Raw genomic sequence first — 25,032 nt, forward strand, 5'->3', positions numbered from 1 at the left:
AATCATTCCCTTTTTATCGCCTTCCATAAGAACCTCTTGTATTAAGGTCAGTCAACTTAAGTTGAGCGCATGTTGATTGTGTCTGTGGGGCGCGTCTCAGCTGTAAATATTTGAAGAAGTGGTTTACGTGGGATGGCAAACTCTGCCTGCGCCTCCATCATGGATTTGAGGGTTGACCCATCATATAGCTGTGATATAAAGTGTAGTCCTGCCTAGGGCCGTCTTTAATATTGATTGGACCCTGGGCAAAACTTTTCTTGCCCCCCCCCCCATGCAGTTTCGCTCTCCACCTGCTCTGATACATACAATAAATAGCAGCTAGACACAAAATCAGTTTACTGAATCAGATCAGGCAGCTATTGCGATTGGTTGCCAGAGGTTACATTGTATCATTACCGCTCACTGACTGGTTGCTAGAGGTTGCACCACACATTACGGCTCACTGATTAGTTTCTACAGGTTACAGCACATTATTTCTGCGTGTTGATTGGTTGCTAGAGACTACTGTGGATATGACCTCAGGGGGGCATGTCAATGCCGCCGTCCGTGCTATTTAAATATGAATGCTGGTAATTTACATGTAAACACAGGGTCTGCCGGTGAGTCATCTGTACACAATAGGGTAGAGCTGGGCAGCATTAGTAGCAGCACTTCACACTGAGATATCGGGACACAGCACATGACTAAAACCTCAAGGGACAAGGGAATTTAAACCAGGATAGTTGGCAAGTATGAGGCAGCTGCTTTGGGCCCCACAACAATGACAGGGCCCAGGGCAGCTGCCCCTTTTGCCCTGCCTTAAAAACGGCCCTGGTCCTGCCCTGTCCCAATCTCTAAACCCCCCCCCCCCGGAGTTCCCCTACTCTGCCTCTTAGACGATCCTTAAACTCATCTCTTTAGAGGGGCCCATCTCTTCTCTACTCAACAACTGGAATTTTACTTTCTCCATCATCTCATTATCCCACAATTACCTTTTTGTATCACTTGCTGCTCCCTTTTAGACCAGCGGTTCTCCACCAGGGTTCCATGGATCCCTAGGGTTCCTCCAGAGGTTGCTGGGGGTTACATAGTTAGTCAGGTTGAAAAAAGACACAAGTCCATCCAGTTCAACCATAAAAAATAAAAAATATATAATATCATACCAGCCCATATACACAATTCTATACCCACAGTTGATCCAGAGGAAGGCAAAAAAAAACCCAGCAGAGCCATGATCCAATTTGCTAAAGCAGGGGAAAAATTCCTTCCTGATCCCCCCCGAGAGGCAATCGGATTTTCCCCGGATCAACTTTCCCTATAAATGTCAGTACCCCGTTATATTCTGTACACGTAGGAAATAATCCAGACCCTTCTTAAAGCAATCCACTGAGCCGGCCAGAACCACCTCTGCAGGGAGTCTATTTCACATTTTTCACAGCTCTTAGCCCTTGTACACACGGTCGGAGATTCCGTCGGAATGTGTCCTATCGGACCGTTTTGTCGGATATTACGTCTGTGTGTGGTCTGCATCGGACTGTTTCCGTCGGAATATCCGTCGGACCCAATTTTCCAACTTGCTGGAAATATTTTCCGACAAACTGCTCCGATCGGACATACTCTGATCATGTGTAGAGAATTCCGATCGGACAAAGTGCCACGCATGCTCAGATCAAATTCCTAGAGCAAAGCTATTGGCTACTAGCCTGAACGTAGTCCCGTCGTAACGAAATAACGTCATCACGTTCTGAAAGATCGGATTTTCCGATAACTTTGTCCGACCGTGTGTATGCAACAGTTTCGGACAAAATCCGTCGGACAAAATCCGTCGGACAAAATCCGTCGGACAAAATCCGTCAGACAAGGTTGTCAGAATGTCCGACCCGTGTGTACAAGGGCTTACTGTGAAGAAACCTTTCCATATTTGGAGATTAAATCTCTTTTCCTCTAGAAGTAAAGGGCGCCCCCGTGTCCTCTTTGTTGACTGTAAAGTGAATAACTCAACACCAAGTTCACTATAAGGACCCCTTATATATTTGTACATGGTGATCATATCCCCCCTTAATCTCCTCTTATCAAGAGAGAATAAACTCGGTTCCTCTAATCTTTCCTCATAGCTGAGCTCCTCCATGCCTCTTATCAGTTTGGTTGCCCTTCTCCGCACTTTCTCCAGTTCCCCGATATCCTTTTTGAAAACTGGAGCCCAAAACTGAACTTCATATTCCAGATGAGGTCTTACTAATGATTTGTACAGGGTTCCTTCAGCAATGAGCAATTTCTGCCTCTCCGATAACTTCCCACTGCCACCATTGATCTTTTCAGCTGTCTGTAAAGGGGTAATTCCTCCCAGTGACCACAAGTGTGAGGACCGTCCTTCCCACTGACCATCACACTACCTGAACTGTAGATATATACAAACTCAACTGCTTTGGCAATGCTAACATGTATTTGGTCCTGCCAATAAAGCTTATTTGGATTTGAATTTGACATAGGAAATTATCAGCAGGGTCTCTGTGTTGGAAAAGGTTGAGAAAGGCTGCTTTAGATTGTAAGCTCTTATGAGCAGGGCCCTCTGAACCGTCAGTGTCGGATGAAATTGTGTCTGTATTGTCTCCCGTAATTTGGTAAAGCACTCAGCAAATTGTTATATAAATCCTTTTATAATAATAATATTCTCTAAGTCTGTGTGTCTTTCTCTCTGATTTCAGGATTTGGTGGACTGGGAGAAGCCGCTGCTGTGGCAAGTGGGTCACCTACGAGAAAAGTACGATGAGTGGGTGCACCAGCCTGTGGACCGGCCAATACGACTCTTCCACTCAGAATTCGTAGAGTGGTGCTCCAAAACCTCCTGGTAAGGGTTCTACTTAAAGGAATATTCAACCCGGTGTGTTGTGACACAGATACAGTCCGCCTATCGAAAAAAAAGTGTCCGCTCCGAACTTGCGCACTACGGAGCAGAAGGAGATTCGGAAAATCCCTGAAGATGAAAGGCGCCTGTGCCGTGAGTCCAGGTGCGAGCCCCACCATCCAAGTGGACATAGGGCTGCACATATTAGAGGACCACGCCCCCCCCCGCGGGCTCCCTTCGCTCGCCACGCTTCGGGCACGGGCTCGCTTCGCTCGGCTCTTTTTATTCTAACTCTGTCCACTTGGATGGTGGGGCTACAACCTGGACTCACGCCGTTCATCTTCGGAGATTTTCCGAATCTGCTTGTCCTGTGTACTGCGCATGCACCGTACACAGCGGACACTATCCGACTGGGGGGGGGGGGGGGGGGACGACGACACTATTTGACATAACACCGGCACTAGTAATTGGGATTTTGGGACTCGTCCTGCTTCTGCGTCCCTCCGTCTTGCTGGAGACAGGTTCTCAACGTGCGTTCTCTCTACCATGTACGTTTATAAATCTTCATATCAGAGATCAGGGGTGGGGGGGGATTGAGACCCCCAATGTTCTGGAATCCCAAGAGGAGGAGAAGAATGCAGCTTGAGGAGTTTTCTTTCTGTAGGACACTGTTAAAGAGGAAGTAAAGGCAGTTGAAAAAAATAAAATAAAAAAAGGAACCTGCAAGGCAAAGGCATAATGAGCTAGTATGCATAGCATACTAGCTCATTATGAATATGCATAGCATACTAGCTCATTATGAATGTGCATAGCATACTAGCTCATTATGAATATGCATAGCATACTAGCTCATTATGAATAACTTACCTGAGAACGAAGCCCCCGAATCGGTCCTCCGTCTTCATGTCCGCCGCTGCCATGGATCCCGGAGTGACTCCCGGGTCTCGCTGCTCCGGCGCTGTGATTCGCCGGAGCAGCGATGACGTCACTCCCACGCATGCGCACGGTAGCCGACACTCGCGGCATATCGCCGCGATCTGCGGCCTGCTCAGTGTGCCTGCGCACCGCTGTCTACGTGGCTGCCTTTTTGTAAATATCTCCTAAACCGTGTAGGTTTAGGAGATATTTCTTGGACCTACAGGTAAGTCTTAATCTAGGCTTACCTGTAGGTCAAAGTGGTTTGTAAGGGTTTACAACCACTTTATGACTGATAATGAAATACCCTCCGCGCAGTCATTAAAGGAGAAGCCCAGCCTGAGCTCGTTTTTGGCTGGGCTTCTCCTCTGGGTCACGGGAGTGTAATTCGTTTTGCACTCCTGTGACCCGTTTTCAGCGGAGAGCGGTCTGAAGTCCGCTCTCCACCGACGTCACCGATATCAGTCGAGGCAACGCGTCGTCCCGACTTCCCAAGTCTGTATCCACCAGCTGCCTTGACTGATGGTAGCTGTGATTGGACACGGCTGATCACATGGTAAAGGGCAGCTGTGATTAGCCCTTTACCCCAATCTGTGATCAGCTGTGTCTGAGGTGGTTAAAAGAGAAGCATAGGGAAATCTTTTTTTTTTTGGGATTATTCTTCTCTTGTGGATCAAAGGTGTGCACTTACTTTTGCTCTCCTGTGACCCAGAATCAGCTGACAGAGAGCTAAAGCCCGCCGTCAGCCAACGTTACAAAGCCACTCCAGATCCCACCATATTGTTGGGATCCACCCAGCTGCCCGATTGACAGCTGGCTCTGTCACTTAGAATGCCCCCCTCCCCCCCCCCCAGGCCCAGCACTTCAGTGAGGCTTGGAGGCCCAGAGCGGAGAGCGGCACTGACTCTCCATTCAGAAAAGGAAGGGGGCGGTAAATGACACATTCTCCATCCTGACAGATCCCCTGCAACAGCTGGCGGGAGAGGGGAGGGGGAAAGCTGGCAGAGCTGCGGAGGGTGACGTGGGGGGGGGGGGGGGCAGAAAAGAGCACAGAGGGGCTGGAGAGCACATGGGGGGCACTGATGGGGAATGATGGGTGGCACTGATGGGGCTGCACTGATGGGGCTGCACTGATGGGGACTGATGGGCACTGATAAGGCTGCACTGATGGGGACTGATGGGCACTGATAAGGCTGCACTGATGGGGACTGATAGTCGGCACTGATTGGCAGTACTGATGGGGACTGATAAGCAGCACTGATGAGCAAACACTGATGAGGCTGCACTAATTGGCGGCACTGATGGGGACTGATAGGCAGCACCAATGGACATCACTGATCGGACTGATGGGCACTGTTAGGGCTACCCCTGATTATCAGTGTATAAGCTGGGGCAGCTACCGCTTCTACTCCTCTACCTCCTGCGGGCATTCAGCGGCTGCAGGAGGAAAATCTACAGATCGATTTCTCTGCACCCACTCCTTGTATCCAGGTTTAGGGCGGGTGCACGGGCCCCCTGCACCATGGGGCCGGGGTTGCAATTGTGACCCCTGCAACCCCTGTAGGTACACCCTCTGAGATGAGGGATTCCCATCCTGCTGGATTTCTATACTACAGAAAATGTAACCGGAGTGGATGGGAAAGCCTAAAAAAAAAAAAATATTTTGGACGAAGAGATCTCCAGGGTAACTAATGCCTCGTTTCCACTGAGCGGAACGGTTCGGGGTCGGTACAGTTTGGAAGTGTCGTGGTCCGGTCTATTCAGGTGAGCATTTCCACTGCAAGTCAGACCGCCAGGGGCCATAACGGGGTTTCGAAAAAAATGCCTTTGACGTGAGCATTTCTGTCCGCCAATCAGTGGAATGTATTGTGTGATGCCAGTAGCTCCGCCCTAACAGTACCGTCCCATTTTTCTATGGCCCCCACATCTGAAGCAGGACCCTGAATGGTGCGGTATGGTTCGGTTGTATGGGCCGCTACGGAACCAATCTGCTGAGTGGAAACGAGGCATAATAAGCAGAGGGGGGGGGGGGGGGGGAGGGCGCCTTACCGATTGTCTACACTGAAGCTGGGATTGTTGACCAAGGCTGAAAAAAAACTCAACAAATTGGTGTCCGTTGATGGTGTGCAAAAGAAACCGGATTGCCAATGTTTGCAGCACGGCCGAGGACAACGCGCTCCTAGCAACTGGCAATCCGGATATGGTGAGTGACCGGTCACCCGGGCGCTAAATTGGTTGTAAAGGCAATCTAGGAACGATTACAGCTGGCTTAGGTAAACACAAGAGGAGACTTATACGTACGGGCGCGTGCACACTATACTTAGAGGGTAACTCCACTATTGTTAAGGAAAAAAAAACCTCCTCCCCCCCCCACTTCCCTCTGGGGGATCTCTGTACATTGCAGGGATTGTAACAAACTTTGTAGCAGATTCCTCCCTTATTATCTGATGTGCATCCAATCAGATTCTTACACCACACACATGTATATTATGTCCATTGTGCATTAATAAAAAAAAGTCTCATGTTCCAAAAAAAATATTTTTTCTTTTCATCGATGTCTTCTCTTAACCACTTAAGCCCCCCGGACCGATTTTGCAGCTAAAAGACCAGGCCCCTTTTTTGAGATTCGGCGCTGCGTCGCTTTAACTGACAATTGCGCGGTCGTGGCGACGTGGCTCCCAAACAAAATTTCCATCCATTTTTTTCCCACAGAGCTTTTCTTTCGGTGGTATTTGATCACCTCTGCTGTTTTTATTTTTTTGCGCTATAAACAAAAATAGAGCGACAATTTTGGAAAAAAAAAACACATTATTTTTACATTTTGTTATAATAAATATCCCCCAAAAAATATATAAAAAAAACATTTTTTTTCCCTCAGTTTAGGCCGATACATATTCTTCTACATATTTTTGGTATAAAAAAAATATCGCAATTAGCGATTATTGATCGGTTTGCGCAAAAGTTATAGCGTTTTTCAAAATAGGGTATAGTTTTATGCATTTTTATTAATATATTTTTTTTTTTTACTAGTAATGACGGCGATCAGCGATTTTTTTTTTTTTTTTATTGTGACTGCGACATTATGGTGGACACATCGGACATTTTTGACACATTTTTGGAACCCTTGTCATTTACACAGCAATCAGTGCTATTTAAATGCAGTGATTCCTGTGTAAACGACACTGGCAGTGAAGGAGTTAACCACTAGTGGGCAGTGTAGGGGTTATGTGTGACGTTATGTGTTTTTTTTCATTGTAGGGGGGCGTGGCCTGGCATGTGACGTCACTGATCGTCTTTCCCTATAACAGGGAACAGACGATCGGTGGCAGCCACACTAGGAAGCACGGGGAGAGCTTTGTTTACACAGACCTCTCCTCGTTCTTCAGCTCTGTGACCCGATCACGGGACACCAGCAGCGATTGGGTCCGCTGGTCCCGCGGCCGCGGTCACGGAGCTCAGGTACGTGCTTGTGCACAGCCGTGCCATTCTGCCGGAAGATGGAGCGGGTATCTGTCAAAACCAGGTACCCGCACCCCCCCAAAGGTGCCAAATGTGGCAGCGGGGGGGGGGGGGGGGGGGGGCGGGGGGTTGGACAGACAGGCAAAGCTTTCCCTGTTTGGGTGGAGTTTCACTTTTTTTTTTTTTTTTTAAGTTTTGCCGGGACTACGTCTATTGACCTCGTCCCGTGCACGAGCGGCCTGCGCGCCCCCTGAGGGGCACGCGCGGCGCGCTCTGTGATCAGCGAGTCTATGAGACTCGCTGGATCACAGATCGGAGTAAGGGGTCGATCCCGACCCCTTACCACATGATCAGCTGTCAGCCAATGACAGCTGATCATGTGATGACAACAGAGCCGGTAATCGGCTATTTTTCCTCCTCGCGCTGACAGCTCCAATTACCGGTGGCTGTGAGAGGGACTTCAGTCCCGATCACGGCGAGCTGGCGCCAGCTCATCAGTGCCCACCTGCCCCCTGCCAGTGCCACCTAAGAATAGGCAACAGTGCCACCCATTAGTGCCCATAGTGCCACCCATCAGTGCCCACAGTGCCACCTATCAGTGCCCACAATCTGCCTCAACAACAGTGCTGCACCTCAGTTTCATCTACCAGTTCCCATCAGTGTCATCTACCAGTGCCCATCAGTGCCACCTATCAGTGCCACCTATCAGTGCTCATCAGTCCCATCTATCAGTGGTACCCATCAGTGCCCATTAGTGCCACCCATCAGTGCCCATTAGTGCCACCCATCAGTGCCAACTTATCTGTGCCCATCTTTGCCCATCAATGTCACCTTATCTGTGCCCACCAGTGCAGCCTATCAGTGCCCACCAGTGCAGCCTATCAGTGCCCACCAGTGCCACCTCATCAGCGCACTTCAATGAAGGAGAAAAATGACCTGTTTGCAAAATTTTATAACAAACTATTAAACATGATTTATTTATTTTTTTTGCATCTTTTTTGTTTGTTTAACAAAAAATAAAACTCTGAGCTGTAATTAAATACCACCAAAAGAAAGCTCTATTTGTGGGAAAAAAATGATAAAAATTTCATTTGGGTACAGTGTTGTATGACCGCGTAATTGTCATTCAAAGTGCATCAGCGCTGTAAGCTGACAATTGGTCTGGGCAGGAGGGGGGTTTAAGTGCCCAGTAAGCAAGGGGTTAAAGTTCTGCTCATATTTGACCTTCCTTGCCCCTCCCCCCCCTCCCTTTCCCCATCATTAAAATGCTGGAATTTTAAAATGAAACTTTTCTGCCTCCATTACGATCCTTCTTGTAGATCTAGTGATGTCATCGCCGGGTCCCCGTGCTTCTCTATGCAATGCAGGCAGATCATGGCTGGTTAGAGGGGCCCTGAAATCACCGGGGGCACCTTTCCTCTGCGCTCCTCGGCTCCGATGGGGAACCGGCTCTGGGGAGTTTTGGATGTAGTAGAACGCCTTAAAGAGGAAGTAAACCCTGATGGGTGTTACTTCCTCTTTCATTCCCTGCAAAGGTAAAGCATAATGGACTACTGTGCATCACATCGCATCGCATCGCAGCCCATTATGTGTCACTTACCTGACACAGGAGCCAGCGATGTCACCGCTGTCCCCTGTAGTTCCGAGCGTCCATCTTTTTTCGATGGGGTCTCGCAGCTCCGCCGCTGTCATTCGGCGGAGCTGCGATGACGTCACTCCCGCGCATGCGCACGGGAGCCGACATGCGCGGCAGCTCCATTATTGGAAATGCCGCACTCAGTGTGCCTGTCTTCGGGCAAATATCTCCTAAACTGTGTAGGTTTAGGAGATATTTCTTGGACCTCCAGGTAAGCCTTAATCTAGGCTCACCTGTAGGTCAAAGTGGTTTGTAAGGGTTTACAACCACATTAATGGGCGTCGGTGTGGAGAAGTGGGAGTTCCTAGGCTGGGCTGCGGACCACTTTAGGTAACGCCCCTCCCCCCTCCCCATGTGACGCTGAGCCTCCTTACCTGTAAGAACTGGAATCCAATTGATGAAAGAGGCGGGGTCGGGGGACGTCCAGCAGCCAGGAAATGAGGGCGGGGCTGCGACTAAACGCAGCTTCTAATGCACACTGTGTGCGGCTCACAGTGTGCAGAGAAATCGGGGGGGAAGCCATTTCATTCCGGGAGAGGAGCCGGTACAACTGGAGGATTTGGGTGGGGGGGGGGGGGTCCAGACTAATTTTTATTTTTTTTTGTAATGCAGGTTCACTTTAACCACTTCCCGACCAGCGCACAACGATGTACGTCGACAGAATGGCACGGGCAGGCATATTGGCGTACATGTACGTCCAATATTCGATGCCGCCCTGCCATCGGGAGCGCGCCGCCGGCGGTGTGCTCCCGCGCTGGTCGGGACCCCCGTGAGTCCGGTCGCGGGACCCGCGGGCTCGATCGCCGCGGGCATCCCCGCGATCGTCTCACGGAGCGGCCGAATGGAGGAAATGCTGTATAAACAACATTTCTCCATTCTGCCTAGCAACTAGTGACGCTGATCTCTGCTCCATGTGATTGGAGCAGAGATCAGTGTACACTAAATGAAAGCCCAACCCCCCCACAGTTAGTAACACACCCCTAGGAACACTTAACCCCTTCATTGCCACCCACTGGTTAACCCCTTCACTGCCAGTGTCATTTACACAGGAATCACTGCATTTATATAGCACTGATTGCTGTATAAATGACAATGGTCCCAAAAATGTGTCAAAAATGTCCGATGGGTCCCCGACAATGTCGCAGTCACAATAAAAATCACTGATCGCCGCCATTACTAGTAAAAAAAATAATAATAATAAATTATTAATAAAAATGCTATAAAACTATCCCTATTTTGTAAACGCTATAACTTTTGCGCAAACCAATCAATAATCGCTTATTGCGATTTTTTTTTACCAAAAATATGTAGAAGAATACGTATCGGCCTAAACTGAGGGAAAAAAATGTTTTTTTATATATTTTTGGGGGATATTTATTATAACAAAAAGTAAAAAATAATGCGTTTTTTTCAAAATTGTCGCTCTATTTTTGTTTATAGCGCAAAAAATAAAAACTGCAGAGGTGATCAAATACCACCAAAAGAAAACTCTATTTGTGGGGAAAAAAAGGACATCAATTTTGTTTGGGAGCCACGTCGCATGACCGCGCAATTGTCAGTTAAAGCGACGCAGTGCCGAACCGCAAAAAGTGGTCTGGTCTTTGACCAGCAAAATGGTCCGGTCTGTAAGTGGTTAAGGGAAATGAACCCCATAAGTTCCCGGCATCACTATAGACAATAATAAAGGTCCGCCTGCCTTTACTCACGGGGTGTGTTTGAGCTCCTCGTGGCCTTTAATAGACGTGAAATCTGGGCGGTGACGATCCTTTGGGTGTGTTGGGTGTAAATAAATTTACGCGGTGAGAGAAACAGAAGTACGACGAGGGAGGAGACCGAATGTATCCAAATCCCTCCACAGGAAAGACACAATCCTATTATTAGGATACAAATGATATCATCATCTCTTCATTACCGCCGCTGGATACTTAAAAATAAAACGCATGCGGCGCTATGTGATACATCGCTCACTCAGGTGATAAAATATATATATATATATATAAAATTGGCGTGAGCAATGAGGGAGTGAATTCTGGAGAAACTTGAATTCCCAAACAATATAAATGGTTAAAAAAATTCATATAAATAAAATAATTGTTGTCAAGCAAACGCACAGTGAAAGAATTTTTTTTTTTTTTTTTTACGTAAATGTCAAAATATCAAAAATTCTTAATTTATTAAGTCCACAGGGAAGAAAAAAAATATATATATGTGTCCAAAACGTATTTTCAGCAAGTCCACAGTGAAAAAATATATAATATAATGTCCCATAAAGTGACTGTGATGATCCAAATAATATTGATTGTGCCCCCCGTGTGACCGCGCTCACCTCCGATTGTGTGACCGCACAATTACGTTTGATCCACAACAGCAGCTGAAACCACCTCTGGGCTCTAAGTAGCGGGATTCACAAGCTCCTCCCAGGCGTAATCCAAAGATGGGATCCTCAATTTAAATGACAAAAGAGGCCAGATAGAGCATTATTGTTCAAATATAGAAATGTATTGTAAGCATCATCAGGGTACTCACACTTTAAAGGTGCTTGCGGCGCACCAGGCTATAGAAAACATGCAATGTTACGATCCTCTCCAAATGATTTGCAGGGCGATCACGTGCCTTCCTCAGGGGGATCCCCCTGAGGAAGACACGTGATCCCCCTCCCGTGTCGTCACGCGTAGGGGAGAGGCCAGGACGGTGGAGGGGACAGTCATCTGCTCTCTGAGCTAGCTGATGTTATCATGCATAGGGGAGGGTCCAGGACGGTGGAGGAGATGGTTACCTGCTCTCTGAGCTAGCTGATGTCATCACACGTAGGGGAGGGGCCAGGACAGTGGAGGAAACGGTCACCTGCTCTGTTGAGCTAGCTGATGTCATCACACGTAGGGGAGGGGCCAGGACAGTGGAGGAAACGATCACCTGCTCTGTTGAGCTAGCTGATGTCATCACACATGGGGGGGGGGGCATTATCGTGAAGGAGACGGTCACCTGCTCTCTTAATCCCCGTAATGTTTGTAATATGTGTGAAATGTAATTTTTTACGTATTTCTTATCGCGAGCGCCATCTGTTGCCCAAAATGCGGTATTGTTCAGATTACGGTGTTTCAGGAAAATACCGTTTTGTGGCCACTGGATGGAGCCAACGATCATAGGGAATAGAGTTTGAGCTTGCTGTATGGGAAGTAAAGTCTGGGCTGGCTTGCTGATTTCTCTGACCCCCCTCTTCCCCCTCCCCTCCCCCAGGTACCCTCTAAAGCGGGCAAATTGGTCAAAACCGGTTTTCATTCTTTCTATCGTCTATGGTCCCTTTTTTTGCCATCTGGCAGATTATAACTTAGTTTTATAACTTATAACTTTTAGTTTTATACAGAATATTAATAATAACGCCAAATCCTGATTATTTTTTTCTTCTTCTCCAGGTACATCGTGTTGGCAGTGTGGGCGCCCATCGTTTTATATTTAACCTGGTATTGTCTCTCCGAACTCTCCCGGGGGGACACCCGGCTCTTCTCATCCTTCACAACAGGTAAGAAACGCGCCGCCTCTCGTCCCGGAACGCGCAATTCCAACAAATGTGTGCGCATTGTCGTGCGTTGTGAGCGTTTTTCTGCTGAAATGTTATAATAAAATGAAAAATAAATAATAAAATCAATAAAAATCCCAAACCCCAAACCTTAACACTAAAATGAACACCTACCCCCCCCAACCTTAACACCAAAATTAACCCCTAGCCCCAAACCTTAACATTAAAATGAATCCCAAACATTAACACTAAAATTAACCCCAAAGCTTAACACTAAAATGAACACCTACCCTCCCAACCTTAACACTAAAATTAATTTTAGCCCCAAACCTTAACACTAAAATTAAGCCCTAGCCCCAAACCTTAACACTTAAATGAACACCTACCCCCCAACCTTAACACTAAAATTAACCCCTACCCTCCAACCTTAACACTAAAATTAACCCCTAGCCCCAAACCTTAACACTAAAATTAACCCCTAGCCCCAAACCTTAACACTAAAATTAAACCCCAACCTTAACACTAAAATGAACACCTACCCCCCCCCCAACCTTAACACTAAAACACATTTTAGCCCCAAACCTTAACACTAAAATTAACCCCTAGCCCCAAACCTTAACATTAAAATGAATCCCAAACATTAACACTAAAATTAACCCCAAAGCTTAACACTAAAATGAACACCTACCCCCCAACCTTAACACTAAAATTAACCCCTAGCCCCAAACCTTAACACTAAAATTAAACCCCAACCTTAACACTAAAATGAACACCTACCCCCCCCCCCCAACCTTAACACTAAAATTAATTTTAGCCCCAAACCTTAACACTAAAATTAAGCCCTAGCCCCAAACCTTAACACTTAAATGAACACCTACCCCCCAACCTTAACACTAAAATTAACTTTAGCCCCAAACCTTAACACTAAAATTAACCCCCAACCTTAACACTAAAATGAACACCTAACCCCAAACCTTAACACTAAAATTAACCCTAATCCTATCCCCTGACCTAACAATAGAAACGCCCCAAAAAAACGAGACTCTCAGGTGTGAATGCAGCCTAAGTGTCTGCTGCCTCCTTCCTCTCCTATCTGCAGGAGTCGCCTCTGACAAGTTTTCCCGACACCAAGAGATAAAAAGGTGACAGGGGAGGGAGCTCCAGCACCTCAGCTCTGTCCCTGGGTGCTGTGTGAAGGGAGGTGTGTCTCTTCTCTCCAATTGGCTCTCGCTGACCTCTGCAGAGTGCAACTTCAGCTCTCTGCCTCCTTTTTTTTCTGACAGCTCAGACAGGCTTTATAATTCAACACTTTGTAGAGAAGGGAAGACTGCAGATAAACAGGTACAACTTATGTAGGAGGATTTTTTTTTTTCATCTCTGTGTATCACCTAAAGCCGGTCACTTCACTGGGGATAGGGAAGGGTTTACAACCACAAACCCTTACATACAGTATACCCAGGGAAGTGACTGGCCTCAGGTGCTACACAGAGGTGAAACAAATCCTCCTGCATAAGTTGTACCTGTTTATCTGCCGTCTTTTCTCCTCTACATTCATTCAAAGTGCAGACTTTCTACAGCGTGTCTGAGATTTCGGAAAACAGGGTCTAGGTAGGGAAAGGGTCAGTGTAGTACTATGGAGAGGTTCTGGATGGGTAGAGATGTGCAGGTTTTCTTTCTAAGGTGCCTTTCCGGACAGATTCCCTTGTCCCGTCATAAACTGCCGCAGCCTATCTTCTTACCAGGATGGAGACTTCCCCAGGTATTCCCAGTACTTCCCGGGTATTCCCAGTACTCCCAGTACTCCCCAGTTTTTCCCAGTACTTCCCAGGTATTCCCCATACTACCCAGTTATTCCCAATACTCCTCGGGTATTCCCAGTACTCCTCAGGTATTCCCAGTACTTCCCACTCCTCAGGTATTCCCAGTATTCCCCAGTTATTCCCAGTACTTCCCAGGTATTCCCAGTACTTCTCAGGTATTCCCAGTACTTCCCACTCAGGTATTCCCAGTATTCCCCAGTTATTCCCAGTACTTCCCAGTTATTCTTAGTACTCCTCAGGTATTCCCAGTACTTCCCACTCCTCAGGTATTCCCAGTACTTCCCAGTTATTCCCAGTATTCCCCACTCCTCAGGTATTCCCAGTACTTCCCAGTTATTCCCAGTACTTCCCAGTTATTCTTAGTACTCCTCAGGTATTCCCAGTACTTCCCACTCCTCAGGTATTCCCAGTACTTCCCAGGTATTCCCAGTACTTCCCACTCCTCAGGTATTCCCAGTACTTCCAGTACTCCCCCATTATTCCCCAGTTATACCAACGCCACTACAGACCAGCAAAGAGTGCAGCTCACACCTTCTCTGGTGACAAGATTATATTTGACCGCTGTGCCTTGTTGGTTGACTATTGAACTTGATAAACTCGTTATCATACAAATTCTTCGATAAGTTTAGTACGCCACTTAGGCTCCGCCCACGTGTTCGCACCATGCATGTGCAGTGGTGCACATTGCAAAAAATGTACCGTGTCTTTACACAGTGTAACTATACATAGAGATAAATGGTATATATGTATAGTGCACAGTTGCACTGTGTGTGTGTGTGTGTGTGTGTGTATATATATATATATTTATTATTATTATTATTATTATTTTTTTATTTTTTTTATTACTCCCCCCCTGCCCCCTCCACACAAGCGAGGTGGATAGAGAAGTCCTTCCCACAGGACAGAAGTGTAACTAGAACCTTCAGGGCCCCGGTGCAAGGAACCATGAAGGGGCCCTCCAACCGGGGGCCCTTCCCTCCCATCGAGGGACCCTTTATTACAGTCCCCCAGCGGGACACCTTCCTGCCGTCTTGGGGTCTCCCCGCGGTGGCGGAACGTCAGAATCTCAAGTGTGACCCTGGTAATTCCGCCACCGGTGGCAGTTTTTTTGTTGCTTAATTTTTATATTATTTTTTTTTTACCATTTTTTACTTTATTTTTGCAATTTAATGGTTTTACACATTTTGTAGGACCCCCGTTTTGGGGGGGGGGGGGGGGGGCTTTGGTGAAATATCAGAGGTCTAAAAAGACCCCTGACGTCTCACATGTGAGACAGAGAGAGGGGGCTGAGGGCAGAAATGAACAGGGAGAGCTCTGTACAAAGGCTTCCTGTTCATTCATAAACTGAAGCATAGTAAACACAGTTACTTTTTCCCCAGCTATAAATGAATAAAAAATAAACAACTGATCACTGACTCTGTTCATTAACACAAGGAAGGAGCCGGTAAATGACGCATGGGCAATACGCGACTGTCTTGGGCAATACGGGACTGTTTACAAAAGGCAGACTGCCTTTCTGCCTCTTGGGAACGATCGCGGGGTGGCCGGTGTACATCGCCGAACCCGCTGATTGGCTCTCCCTCTGTCCAAACAACGCACGCACCCCCTAGAGGCCGCTGCACGAAATGACGTACAGGTACGTGATTTCGCGCAGTAGAGCCACTTTGCCGCAGGGATTGTGCATTACGCGGACGGCAAGTACTTCGTGGAATAAAGTTGTATCTGGACTTCTTAAAGTGGTTGTAAACCCTTACAAGCCACTTTGACCTACAGGTAAGCCTAGATTAAGGCTTAGCTGTAATGTAGGTACACGGTTAGGGAGATATTTTCCGAAAGACAGGCACCGCTGTCTACGGCGCAGCGATGCGCCACTGTCAATGACAATATGCCGCGAGTGGCGGCTCCCGTGCGCATGCGCGGGAGTGACGTCATCGCGGCTTCTTCGAATGACATCGGCGGAGCAGCGAGACCCACCGAGAAGATGGACACTCGGAACTACAGGGGACAGCGGTGACTTTGCTGGCTCCTGTGTCAGGTAAGTGACACATAATGGGCTACTATGTGATGCGATGCGATGCATAGTAGTCCATTATGCTTTACCTTTGCAGGGAATCAGAGGAAGTAACACCCATCAGGGTTTACTTCCTCTTTAACAGTGGTGCAGCGTTTGAATTTCCGTTTTTGTTAACAAAAAAAAGGGAGCATTGATGCAACCGGTGTCCCTGCACGTGCAGAGCCGGCTGGGGTAACTGGTCGTGTATACAGGAAGTTAGATCTCTGTAAAGCAGGGCTGTACACATGTAGATGGGCTGAGCTAAAGGGGTTGAACACATTCGCTCGTCACCACTAAGAGCACGGATCGATCAAATCTGCCGCTTCAAGCTACTGACAGCCAAAGGCAAGACCAGAACAGGAAGCACTCCGGGTTCATGTTGGCACTGGTCATTGCACTTTGTTCTTTGCACAGTTTCCTAGAATGCCGTGTTTTATTGCTTGTTTAGTGTCACTAGATGGAACGGATGGACTCCAGATACTTATCTTTGTCCTTTTGTTCCAAATTTTTGTTTCAGATTATTCTATTCCAGTCCCAGCTTTCTGCTTCTTCCCTCTCTTCTTCGCCGGCATGATGGTCTGGACCTTGATGGAATACGGGATTCACCGATATATATTCCACATGAACCCCCCGGCCAGCAACTACTTTCTCATCACCCTGCACTTTATGCTGCATGGACAGCACCATAAGGTGAGAATGGTGGGGGGTTGGGGGGGTTGGGTGTCACCTTGACTTCCATAGACGTTAAAGGATCAGTCAACACAAAACGGTTATGGCGGCTATGGATGGACGGCCCATTGCCAACTCACCTTTGGGGAAGTTCATCCCACCAAAAGTTCTGTCCAGGCACTGAAATCTCACCTCCTCTTGAGGCATTCTAATGCAACAAAAACGGGAAGCCTAACAGAGAGTGAAATCCCTTGGAACCGCCTTTCTCAACCTTTTCAACACAGAGGAACCCTTGAAATAGTTCTCCGGTCTCCAGGAACCCCCTGCTAAAAATTAGAAATCTACAACTCATGATACAATAGTGTGATGGTCAGTGGGAAGAATGGTCCTTACACTTGTGGTCATTGGGAAGAACGGTCCTTACACTTGTGGTCAATGGGAAGAATGGTCCTTACACTTGTGGTCATTGGGAAGAACGGTCCTCACACTTGTGGTCATTGGGAAGAATGGTCCTCACACTTGTGGTCAGTGGGAAGAATGGTCCTTACACTTGTGGTCATTGGGAAGAACGGTCCTTACACTTGTGGTCAGTGAGAAGAATGGTCCTCACACTTGTGGTCATTGGGAAGAATGGTCCTCACACTTGTGGTCATTGGGAAGAATGGTCCTCACACTTGTGGTCATTGGGAAGAATGGTCCTTACACTTGTGGTCATTGGGAAGAACGGTCCTTACACTTGTGGTCATTGGGAAGAATGGTCCTTACACTTGTGGTCATTGGGAAGAATGGTCCTTACACTTGTGGTCATTGGGAAGAATGGTCCTCACACTTGTGGTCATTGGGAAGAATGGTCCTTACACTTGTGGTCATTGGGAAGAACGGTCCTTACACTTGTGGTCAGTGGGAGGAATGGTCCTTACACTTGTGGTCATTGGGAAGAATGGTCCTCACACTTGTGGTCATTGGGAAGAATGGTCCTTACACTTGTGGTCAGTGGGAAGAATGGTCCTTACACTTGTGGTCATTGGGAAGAATGGTCCTCACACTTGTGGTCATTGGGAAGAATGGTCCTTACACTTGTGGTCAGTGGGAAGAATGGTCCTTACACTTGTGGTCATTGGGAAGAATGGTCCTTACACTTGTGGTCATTGGGAAGAATGGTCCTTACACTTGTGGTCATTGGGAAGAATGGTCCTCACACTTGTGGTCATTGGGAAGAATGGTCCTTACACTTGTGGTCAGTGGGAAGAATGGTCCTTACACTTGTGGTCAGTGGGAAGAATGGTCCTCACACTTGTGGTCATTGGGAAGAATGGTCCTTACACTTGTGGTCAGTGGGAAGAATGGTCCTTACACTTGTGGTCATTGGGAAGAATGGTCCTTACACTTGTGGTCAATGGGAAGAATGGTCCTTACACTTGTGGTCATTGGGAAGAATGGTCCTCACACTTGTGGTCATTGGGAAGAATGGTCCTTACACTTGTGGTCATTGGGAAGAATGGTCCTCACACTTGTGGTCATTGGGAAGAATGGTCCTTACACTTGTGGTCATTGGGAAGAATGGTCCTCACACTTGTGGTCATTGGGAAGAATGGTCCTTACACTTGTGGTCAGTGGGAAGAATGGTCCTTACACTTGTGGTCATTGGGAAGAATGGTCCTTACACTTGTGGTCATTGGGAAGAATGGTCCTTATACTTGTGGTCAATGGGAAGAATGGTCCTTACACTTGTGGTCAATGGGAAGAATGGTCCTTACACTTGTGGTCAATGGGAAGAATGGTCCTCACACTTGTGGTCAATGGGAAGAATGGTCCTTACACTTGTGGTCAATGGGAAGAATGGTCCTCACACTTGTGGTCAATGGGAAGAATGGTCCTTACACTTGTGGTCATTGGGAAGAATGGTCCTTACACTTGTGGTCATTGGGAAGAATGGTCCTTACACTTGTGATCATTGGGAAGAATGGTCCTTACACTTGTGGTCAATGGGAAGAATGGTCCTCACACTTGTGGTCATTGGGAAGAATGGTCCTTACACTTGTGGTCATTGGGAAGACTGGTCCTTACACTTGTGGTCATTGGGAAGAATGGTCCTTACACTTGTGATCATTGGGAAGAATGGTCCTCACACTTGTGGTCAATGGGAAGAATGGTCCTCACACTTGTGGTCAATGGGAAGAATGGTCCTTACACTTGTGGTCATTGGGAAGAATGGTCCTTACACTTGTGGTCAATGGGAAGAATGGTCCTTACACTTGTGGTCAATGGGAAGAATGGTCCTTACACTTGTGGTCAATGGGAAGAATGGTCCTTACACTTGTGGTCAATGGGAAGAATGGTCCTTACACTTGTGGTCATTGGGAAGAATGGTCCTTACACTTGTGGTCATTGGGAAGAATGGTCCTTACACTTGTGGTCAATGGGAAGAATGGTCCTTACACTTGTGGTCATTAGAAAGAATGGTCCTCACACTTGTGGTCAATGGGAAGAATGGTCCTTACACTTGTGGTCATTGGGAAGAATGGTCCTTACACTTGTGGTCATTGGGAAGAATTACCTCCTTACAGATAGCTAAAAAGATCAATGGTGTGAGCGGGAACTTATCTAAGAGGTAGACATTTCCCAATGCTGAAGGAACCCCTACAACCTCTGGAGGAACCCTAGGTTGAGAATCACTGCCTTGGAAGTTCCTGGGGGGTGGAGTCCGGAACCCATGAGCTGATAACATACCGATGGTGGGATGCTGGTTGAGTTAACCATTGTTTTCCTATAATTCAGAGGGACTCCTCTAATCATTACAGTAGAGTTCCTGGTTCTGCCCTCCCGTAAAAGTCTTACATATTTTGCTGAATTCCAGTGTAACAAAAACAGTAATCCCAAAACGGCACGTGAAATCCCTCGGTAGTTCCTGGGGGGTGGAGCCGGGAACCCAGAGCTGATATTATAACAGTGGTTGAATGTCCGTAGCTTGAGTCAACCATTGTCTTCATATCACTCAGAGGGACTCCTGATCATTACAGTAGAGTTCCTGGTTCTACCTCCCCATTAAGTCTTACTACTTTTGCTGCATTTAGTGTAACAAAAACAGTAATCCCAACAAGGAGAGTGAAATCCCACGGTACTGTCTCAGAAGTGGAGCCAGGAACCAAGAGTTGATGTTATACCTATAACAGGATGCTGGTTGAGTCAACCATTGTTTTCCTATAACTCAGAGGGAGTTCATGCTCCACTGACATCATCACGCCTGTGCTCCATTGAAGTCCTCAGTCATCACGCCTGCACGCCACTGAAGTCATCGCGCTTGCGCTCCATTGACTTCATCGATGAAGTCAATGCACAGGCGTGATGATGTCAGTGGAGCACAGGCGTGATGATGTCAGTGGAGCACAGGCGTGATGACGTCCCCGCACTCGTAGTCCTTAGCTTACTTCCTCCAGGCCTGTAACTGAAGGTCCCAACGTCTGCAGGAGCCCGTGCATTGCTCACGAGATCCATTGATTGTAGTTGCAATGCTTTTCAGACTCCAAAGCAAAACTGTAACAAATACTATTTATTTTTTAAATTCAAAACAGATTCAGCAGCATTCAAGTGTAAAAAGTCAACCAGTACATTGATGGGATGTAGGGCTGTTTTTTCATTTCTCTCAACCCGTATTTTTCTCTTTCGCCTTCCCAGGCTCCTTTTGACAGCTCGCGGTTGGTGTTTCCTCCTGTGCCGGCGTCCTTCGTGATCGTTCCCCTCTACGTCATCCTGCAGATGGTGCTTCCTCCTGTGGTGGGTCTCTCCATCTTTGTAGGGGGCCTGTTCGGATACGTGGTATATGACATGATGCATTACTATCTACATTACGGGTCGCCGACGAAGGGCTCCTACCTCGCCTGGCTCAAGTCTTACCACGTCCGCCATCACTTCGAGCATCAAAAATCAGGTACGTTCCGTGGACCCCATTGTCCTCGTCTCCCAGGTACAGACAATGTTCTGTTAGTGGTTCTTATGGGGATTTTCTCTGACCTAATAAGCAGTTCAGTGATTTATAGTCCTCATTACCTGTCCTGGGATAGCCGGGGGCTGTGTTCTGCTTCAACCCTTATCTGAAAGCAGCCTGACTGGTTGCTGGGGGGGGGAGGTGATGCTGTGTTCTGTTTCATGAATATATATAAATGCCCCCCCACCCCTCCCCCACACAGCCTTCACAGGTGATTCCAGATACGAGTTCAGACTCTTCACAGGCTGCAAATGTCCAAAGAGGAAAAAGGCGTCCCTGTGCTGGCTGCACTGTCAGGAAGAGGTGTATAAATCACAAAACTGACAGGGCAGAATAAATGTTTATACATTCGTGTTTGTGGGGTTGATGGGGGGCCTCACATTTTTTTTTGGGGGGGGGGAATTGTAATTAACTTTTTTTTTCACTTTTGAACATTTTCTTCTACTAAACATTGTTCATGTTATTTTGGAGAAAATTTTAAGTGCTCGGTTGTAACTTTTGTTTGTTTATTTTTTTACGTACATTTTTTTTTTCATAAATGGGGATTAAATGCTTGGGTTTAACTTTTATATTGCTCACTACTTTTTCACAAAACTTTTTGTTTTTTTCATAACTTTTTTGGGGGTTATGTTAGGTGCCTGGGTGTAGCTTTTATTTATTTTTTTCACAAAATTTTTTTAGTAATCTTTTTTTTCCTAAATGTTTGGATGGGATTTTATGTGCTTGGGTATTACCTCTTCTCTTTTTTTTTTTATTTTTATTTTTTTTGGAAACCTGGTTTTGTTAGGTGCCTGGGTGTAACTTTATTTATTTTTTTCACTATATTACATTTTTTTCGTAATTTTTTTTTTTCCTAAATGTTTGGTTGGAATTTTATGTGCTTGGGTGTTACCTCTTTTTTATTTATTTTTTATTAATTTTTTTAGAAACCTGGTTTGTTTACATTTTTTTTTTTTTTTTTTTCAGAAACATGTTTATGTTAGGCACTGGGTATAACTTTTATTTATTTTTTTCACTATTTTAAATTTTTTTAGTAATCTTTTTTTCCTAAATGTTTGGATGGGATTTTATGTGCTTGGGTGTTTTTTGTTTTTTTTTTTACAATTTTTTTCTTTTTTAGAAACCTGGTTATGTTAGGTGCCTGGGTGTAACGTTATTTATTTTTTTCACCATTTTACATCTTTATAGTAAACTTTTTTTCCCCCTAAAAGTTTGGAGGGGATTTTATGTGCTTGGGTGTTTTTTTTTTTTTTTTTTTACAGTATTTTTTTTCTTTTTTTAGAAAACTGGTTATGTTAGGTGCCTGGGTGTAACTTTCTTTTTTGTTCACTTTCTCTTACAAAACTTTTATTTTTTTAATAATTTTTTTTTAAATGCTTGGGTGTAGCTTTCTTATTTTTTTTTTTTTTCACCTTTTTTTTTTTTTTAAACATTTTTTTCCTCCATATTTTTGTAGGGGATTTTAGGTGTCTGGTTGTAACTTTATTTGTTTTCACTTTTTTTCACATAAGAAGGGTTTTTTTAGTACTTGGGTGTTACTTTATTTTCTGTTCACTTTTTTTCTGTTCACTTTTTTTCCTTTTTATTTTTTCTTACAAAACGTATTTTATTTTTGGAAAATTTATGGGGGGTTTTTAAATGCATGGGTGTAGCTTTCTTTCTTTTTTTTTTTTTTTTTTTCACCTTTTTACATTTTTGTTTTGCTAAATTTTCGGAGGGGATTTTAGGTTGGTTGATTGTAACTTTATTTGTTTCCACTTTTCTTACATTATATTTATTTTTTTTACATTTTTTTTTTTCATACATTCTTGGGATAGATTGTAAGTGCTTGGGTGCAATTTTTGTTTCCACTTTTTTTACTTTTTTTTTTTATTTCACAATTTTTTTTTTCATACATTCTTGGGATAGATTGTAAGTGCTTCAGTGCAATTTTTGTTTCCACTTTTTTTACATATTTTTTAAATTTTTTTTACATTTTCTTTTTTCATACATTCTTGGCATAGATTGTAAGTGATTGGGTGCAATTTTTGTTATCACTTATTTACATTTTTTTTAACTAAAAAATGTTTTTATTAAAAAAATGTCTCTTATGTGTTTTTGTTTACAAATTAAAATTGCATAGGAGACAAAACGCCGCTATGTGATGCATTTTTTATTTTTTTTTTGGCGACAGCTTCTCTGATGAGACATCAGGGGTTTAAAAAACGCCTCCCAGTCTGAGTTCTATTGTACAGGGTAATAAAATAAAGTTTGATAGCAAGTCAAAGGCAGGTACTTTTTATGTGCAATTTAAAATCCATGTAATTATTTCCCTGACTGTGTTATTTTATGAGTTCAGCTCCTTTATAAAAAAAAAATAAACGGAAATAAAAACCAGCAATAAAACGTCCCTTTAATCACGGTGTCCTCCTTTCTTGTTTAGGATTCGGTATCACTAGCACCCTCTGGGACCGTCCGTTTAATACCCTGATCCCCGAAGACGCCATTACGGAATACTAGGAAACCACTCGCTGCGGAGAATCACTGCGCCGACTCGGATCACCTGCTGAGATTGGGGGGAGGAGAAACGTCTTACTTCAGTCTTCTTTGTATTTTTTTAATTATATTTTATTTTTGTTTTTGTTTTTTTTTCTTTATCTTTTTTTATTTTTTATTTTTTCCATTGATCCCATGGAAGTTTCTCGGCAGGAATTAATTATTTATTTAAGTGTAAACCAAATCAAATGGGGGGGGGCGGAGGAGGCTGTGTACGTTACCGAACCCGCCGCGTCTTCTGGAGGGGGCCTCTAATGACGCAGTGCGGGGGGGGGGGAGGAGCACGTGACCAAGGAGATGGACTTTTTTTTAATGACCAAAAAAATGGCACTGACAGATTAAAAAAAAAAAAGAAAAAAGAAAAAAAAAAAAAAGTTAACCAGATGTATGAAACGCTCGCTGTAAATCCATAATATGTACAAATGCCTGGAAATAAAACTAACTTTTTGTTTTTCTCTTATTTTTACAAAAGAGGCGTTATCTGAGTTATTGCATTTAACAGATGATTTACTTATAGTCATTTTGTACGGTCTCCGAGAATTGGAAGGGCCATCGCTGAGCACTGCTTTTGAAAATGCTAGATGCCTGGCTGTTATGCTGACTCACTCACTGGGGTTTCAGGGATATAATTATTTTAGAAAGAATTGGCCCCCAGCCCTATTACCAGAGCTGTGGTCCCCAGCCTTCTACACAAGCTATGGTCCTCCGTTCTCTACAAGAGCTATAGTCCTCAGCCATCTACAAGTGCTATGGTCCTCAGCCCTCTACAAGTGCTATGGTCCCCAGCCCTCTACAAGAGCTATGGTCCCCAGCCCTCTACAAGAGCTATGGTCCTCAGCCCTCTCTACAAGTGCTATGGTCCTCAGCCCTCTACAAGTGCTATGGTCCTCAGCCCTCTACAAGAGCTATGGTCCTCAGCCCTCTACAAGTGCTATGGTCCTCAGCCCTCTACACGAGCTATGGTCCTCAGCCCTCTACAAGTGCTATGGTCCCCAGCCTTCTACAAGAGCTATGGTCCTCAGCCCTCTGCAAGTGCTATGGTCCTCAGCCCTCTCTACAAGTGCTATGGTCCTCAGCCCTCTACAAGTGCTATGGTCCTCAGCCCTCTACAAGAGCTATGGTCCTCAGCCCTCTACAAGTGCTATGGTCCTCAGGCCTCTACACGAGCTATGGTCCTCAGCCTTCTACACGAGCTATGGTCCTCAGCCTTCTACAAGAGCTATGGTCCCCAGCCCTCTACAAGAGCTATGGTCCTCAGCCCTCTACAAGTGCTATGGTCCTCAGCCCTCTACAAGAGCTATGGTCCTCAGCCCTCTACAAGTGCTATGGTCCTCAGCCCTCTACAAGTGCTATGGTCCTCAGCCCTCTACAAGTGCTATGGTCCTCAGCCCTCTACAAGAGCTATGGTCCTCAGCCCTCTACAAGTGCTATGGTCCTCAGCCCTCTACAAGAGCTATGGTCCTCAGCCCTCTACAAGTGCTATGGTCCTCAGCCCTCTACAAGTGCTATGGTCCTCAGCCCTCTACACGAGCTATGGTCCTCAGCCTTCTACACGAGCTATGGTCCTCAGCCTTCTACACGAGCTATGGTCCTCAGCCTTCTACAAGAGCTATGGTCCC

At 45.7% G+C, this 25,032-nt stretch overlaps 1 protein-coding gene across 1 annotated transcript in view; it reads left to right on the forward strand.

Annotated features, from left to right (window-relative positions):
* FA2H (fatty acid 2-hydroxylase) overlaps window positions 1–23,884 on the forward strand; it is a 112,228-nt gene extending 88,344 nt beyond the window's left edge. Inside the window, exons 3-7 of the mRNA XM_077451165.1 lie at window positions 2,685–2,827; window positions 12,248–12,354; window positions 16,742–16,914; window positions 20,569–20,821; window positions 23,301–23,884. Of these exons, the coding sequence (XP_077307291.1) occupies window positions 2,685–2,827; window positions 12,248–12,354; window positions 16,742–16,914; window positions 20,569–20,821; window positions 23,301–23,377 (753 nt within the window). The 3' untranslated portion in view covers window positions 23,378–23,884. The remainder of the gene's footprint in view (window positions 1–2,684; window positions 2,828–12,247; window positions 12,355–16,741; window positions 16,915–20,568; window positions 20,822–23,300) is intronic.
* Window positions 23,885–25,032: the final 1,148 nt, after the last annotated feature.

Source organism: Lithobates pipiens, unplaced genomic scaffold (assembly GCF_037356315.1).
Source record: "Lithobates pipiens isolate NorthernLeopardFrog02 unplaced genomic scaffold, aLitPip1_a1.2 Scaffold_10, whole genome shotgun sequence".
Lineage (NCBI taxonomy): Eukaryota > Metazoa > Chordata > Amphibia > Anura > Ranidae > Lithobates > Lithobates pipiens.